The sequence below is a fragment of the Haplochromis burtoni genome, unplaced genomic scaffold (assembly GCF_018398535.1).
Source record: "Haplochromis burtoni strain Fernald_Lab_line unplaced genomic scaffold, NCSU_Asbu1 Contig_167, whole genome shotgun sequence".
Lineage (NCBI taxonomy): Eukaryota > Metazoa > Chordata > Actinopteri > Cichliformes > Cichlidae > Haplochromis > Haplochromis burtoni.
This window is the reverse complement of record NW_024582528.1, coordinates 386,850-391,433: the sequence shown is the minus strand read 5'-3', so window position 1 is coordinate 391,433 and position 4,584 is coordinate 386,850. Positions and strand designations below refer to the sequence as shown.

Below are 4,584 nucleotides of genomic sequence, written 5' to 3'. Positions count from 1 at the left end.
AACTATTCCGCGCGTGTATAAAACAGGTCCGCGGCTCTGAACCGCAGTAAAGGGACCTCTGGCTAATACGTCGTAGCTGAAAACTAGCTTTACTTTGTTGTCTGGGTCAACTTTGCTAGCGAGAGACAGAGAGAGGCGTTGAAAGGCTGCTCAAACTGAACTTATTGTTTCAGAGGAAAACACAAACACCGTGTACAGTCGAGTCTTAATAGCTTACTTACAGCTAGGGGTGTCAAATTATCGCGTTAATTGCGATTAATTAATTACAATGCTATTTAGCGCGTTATGTTTTTTAATCTCGTTAATCTAATTTTTAATCTCTTGACGTCACTGATTTTGTATGAGAGTTGCTATGTTATAAAATCCGTTTTTATGTGCTGGGCTCCTTGTGCTTGACTTGTTGGGGGTGGAGTCACGTCGTGAGGTCAAGGTGAGAAGTGGTGATTAGCTTACAGTGTGGATATGGAGGCGCATCTGAGAGTTGTTGGCCCAATGAACGGGAAATTTGTATTTCATAAACGCCCCGACGGCACCATTGACAAAGGTAAAGTGGTCTGCCTAGAGTGTAAGAAGGAGTTTGCTTACCACCGAAGCAGCTCAAGTTTGGCCTATCACCTCAACGCAAAGCACCCAGCCGCGAGTGCAGCAACAGCTAGCAGTGAAGACGTTAGCAATATAGCAAGCCAGAGCAAAGCTTTTCGCCAAACAAAACTAGAGAATACCCCTCGTATGAGCAAGTCTGCGACCGACAGGCTGACTAATGTTATTGCCAAGTGGATAGCGATGAACTGTAGGCCGATAAATATAGTAGAGGACGAAGGATTGACAGAGGTGTTGCAAATTGCGTCCAATGACCCGTCATACAAGCCGCCGTGCAGGACTACAGTAACGACCAAAATCAGCAAAATGTACGACGGCGAAAAGAAAAACAAACTTGAGATTTTGGCGGAGGATTCTCCCAACTGTGTTGCTATAACCGGAGATCACTGGACCTCAGCTGGCAACCACAGCTATTTTGGGGTGACTGGACACTTTATTGATAGTGAGTGGAACCTCAACTCATTTGCACTGACCGTCATGAGAACAGAAACCAGGCACTTTGCTGATAAATGCGCCGAACAGTTCCTCAAGGTAGCAAATGACTGGGGTATTGAAAACAAGATATCCACCATTGGCACAGACAGCGCAGCAAACATGCTGGCTGCTATGAGAGCACTTCCATATGAGCACATCGCCTGCAATGCTCACATTCTCCAGAGGACCATCACGGTATGTCTCGATAGCAGTGGTTTTGTCGGTGTACTGGCAAAGTGCCGCAAGATTGTTGGTCATTTTAAACAAAGCCCTGCGAGTACCACAGAACTTAACCAACAACAAGTAGCACTCGGAAAGAAGAGCGATCAACTTATACAGGATGTACCCACCAGGTGGAACTCGACTCTCGCAATGGTCTCACGCCTCCTATGTAACCGAGAGGCTGTCCAGGCTACGTTGGACCAACAGAACCACAGGTTGGTCTTGCCAACCGAAGCTGAGTGGGCGAAACTGCAGAGGCTGGAGCTCCTGCTTGAACCATGCAAGTAAGTTCAAATAAACACCTTCCCATTTTAATTATATAAACTACTGTTACATGTGTAAAATCAAAATTAATGAACATAACAAGGAACTTTTAAGGACAATTAAATTGGGAATCAGTTACACTTTGATTTAAATGAATCCAGCTAGGTTTATTTAGCAAACCTCTCCACCTCTGCAGGTATGTGACAGAGCTGCTGGGTGGTGAGGCCTACGTCTCTTGCTCTGTAGTGCTGCCTGCTTTTCGCCATCTGTACCGTGTCATGGACATTACTGATGATGATCCTGCCTACGTGGTGAAGTTCAAGAATGCCTTCCAGAAGGATCTGGCAGCACGACGAGCTAATGGCAACGAGATATGGTTCGAGGTGGCCACAGCATTGGATCCACGGTTTAAGGATTTGAAATGTCTTCCAAGAGAAAAGAGGGAACAGGTAGGACAATAAGGTTAAGCTGGACTAATGAGTCCAATTCATTATCAAATCAAACTTTTATTTATTATATGGAACACAAAGTTCTTTACAAGATTAAATAAAATTTTAAAAAAAGCACTTAGTTTTAATCACAATCATTCATTCATTCATTCATTCAGGTGTGGACCATTCTGGAGAATATGCTCCAGGCAGCAGAGCCCAGAAGAGCAGATAGTCTCCAGCCCTCCACAGAGGATGATGGACCAGCTCAGAGGAAGAGGAGGAGCGAACTCCTTCTGGGGTCTGACTCTGACTCAGAAGATGGAATTGAGTCTGGAGAGCTGCAGCGCTACAGAGCATAACCCAGCATCAGTATTGATGACTGTCCCCTGCAGTGGTGGTATGCTCACTCAGGAGTCTATGAAAAGCTGTCAGTCCTAGCACAAAAGTACCTGGCCTCCCCAGCTACCTCTGTACCCTGTGAGAGACTCTTTAGCCTTGCAGGCCACATAGTGCAAAAGAAAAGGGCAGCCTTGCTTCCAGAAAATGTTACCAGGCTGGTGTGTCTTAGCGACTGGCTGAGGAAGAAGAAATGAGACACATGTGGTCAGCATAGCTGCTGTGTCATTTGTAGCCTACTAGAATAGATTGCTTGATGTTCAGCACTTTTTTTTGTGATGGAAGAATACTTTGATGTGCTAACTTGCAGCACTGCAATGTCAGTTTTATTTTTCATTATCTGAAGCAGAGGAATTTCAGTGCTGTATTTCTCAGAAAAGAGCAACTCTGATGTGCTAACTTGCAGCACTTAATTTATTTGATTTTATTTGTATTTATTTTTCCACTTATTTTACAAAAGAATACAACAGTATGTAACTGGTTGCATCTGTTTAACGTTTGTTAAACAATAAATGACTTTATAAAGTCACTTTCTTTGTTATATATCAGTCTTTTGGTCTGCCACAAGAAGTTGAGGGCTTTCCTCAGCTATTTTTAGGTGAGATTAAAAAAGAGATTAATTAGATCAATTAATTAAAAATCATAATTAATTAATCTCTATTTTTTTTTAATCTCTTGACAGCACTACTTACAGCTGGGCTCGTCAGGCTCTCTTTTTGGCTGCAGTGGTTTTTATTATATTTACATGCTTCCAGCTCCCGTTTCTGCTCGGTGACAGCTCGTCCTTTCCGACTTTTCCTCCCTCCCTCCCTCACAGACAAATAACGGGTATGGCAGTCCATTCTTCCTGCAGCACGGACTACACTGCCCATCAGGCTATATGCTTTAGGCCTATGCCTGTAACACTCTGCCTATTGCCTTCATATTAAATCATTTTTGTGAATAATTTAAAAAAATATTTCTTCACGTCATTATGCAATGACATGAAGTAGAGGTGACATGGGCCACAGGCATTAAAGCCTCTTAATGCGTGTTTTGTTTGGGTTTCCACTGGCGTGGAAAGCAAAATTAAAGAGGGTATAGCCTTATGAAACAGAAAAATACCGCTGTGTAATCCATTCATTTCAACAAAGTAACTGTATTCTGAATACCACCTTTTTAAATGGTAACTGTAACGGAATACAGTTACTCATATTTTGTATTTTAAATACGTAACGGCGGTACATGTATTCCGTTACTCCCCAATACTGATAACCACTTCACAATTAGCTCAGTTACACAGTCCAAACAGGAGGGGGACACACTTTTATTTTTTCCAAGTGTGGTAAGCATATGTGACATCTCTTTAAACCCAAGCATAGTTCTCTATAGTTCCAATTTAAACCTGGGATTAAAGCTTTAAAGCTGGAATTTATATTTTTTACAATTCTATAATTTCTATAGCACCTAGATGAGCAAGAACCAAAAATGTATCCTAATAAAAATGCCTTTTTTTAAAATACAGATCTGGTCTGATCTGTGTTAGCAGCTCAGGGTGGGGATAGCCTGTAGAACTGTTATCCCTGTTTGCACTTCATTGTACATAGATTTTATTATTCCTGTGTACATATGTATTATATGCAATGACATACCAAAGACATCAGTAGGGTTCAACTTTTTCTCTGCGTTGGAGCTTCGAGTTATGACACATATGCTAATAAACTCTTAAAACCTATTCTGTTTCACAGTTAAACTCCACGTATGTTCATAAATCAGATACAGAATTAATAGTAAAATGAAGAAGAATATGCTTTTATTGTGAAAGTAAGTCATATTTCACCAAATGTGTCATCCTTAGGGCATTCTCACTGAAATACAATTGGTCAGAGCTAAGTGCCAAGCAACTATTTTAAGTCTCAAATAGCTGTTGGAAAACAACAATCAAAATGTTCCATCTCCTTGAAATCCCCTCCATGTTCCTGCATCTCTGTTTGCCTCAGTCCCTCAGGAAAAAAAAAAACTAAATCAGCATTACTGAAATGTAGTCCAAATACATCAACACACACTGCATTGCATTGTATCCACAGTCTCCGGAAACCCTGTGGCATCAGTTTTTATTTCCTTTGGACTGAAAATGAAAGGTAATGTGTAATGATTCAAGCTAGCCCTGTGGTAATGATTTGTAAAATACTGTCACTGCAGTAGTGTCAGTGGGGGG

At 41.5% G+C, this 4,584-nt stretch overlaps 1 protein-coding gene across 1 annotated transcript; it reads left to right on the top strand.

Moving 5' to 3' along the window:
- The first annotated feature begins 210 nt into the window (after positions 1 to 210).
- Positions 211 to 3,064, top strand: LOC121815260 (E3 SUMO-protein ligase ZBED1-like). The gene is made up of 3 exons (XM_042225299.1): positions 211 to 1,580; positions 1,757 to 2,009; positions 2,168 to 3,064. The coding sequence occupies exons 1-3, from the start codon at positions 463 to 465 to the stop codon at positions 2,348 to 2,350; spliced, it is 1,554 nt and encodes a 517-aa protein (XP_042081233.1). The 5' UTR covers positions 211 to 462; the 3' UTR covers positions 2,351 to 3,064.
- The last annotated feature ends 1,520 nt before the right edge of the window (positions 3,065 to 4,584 follow it).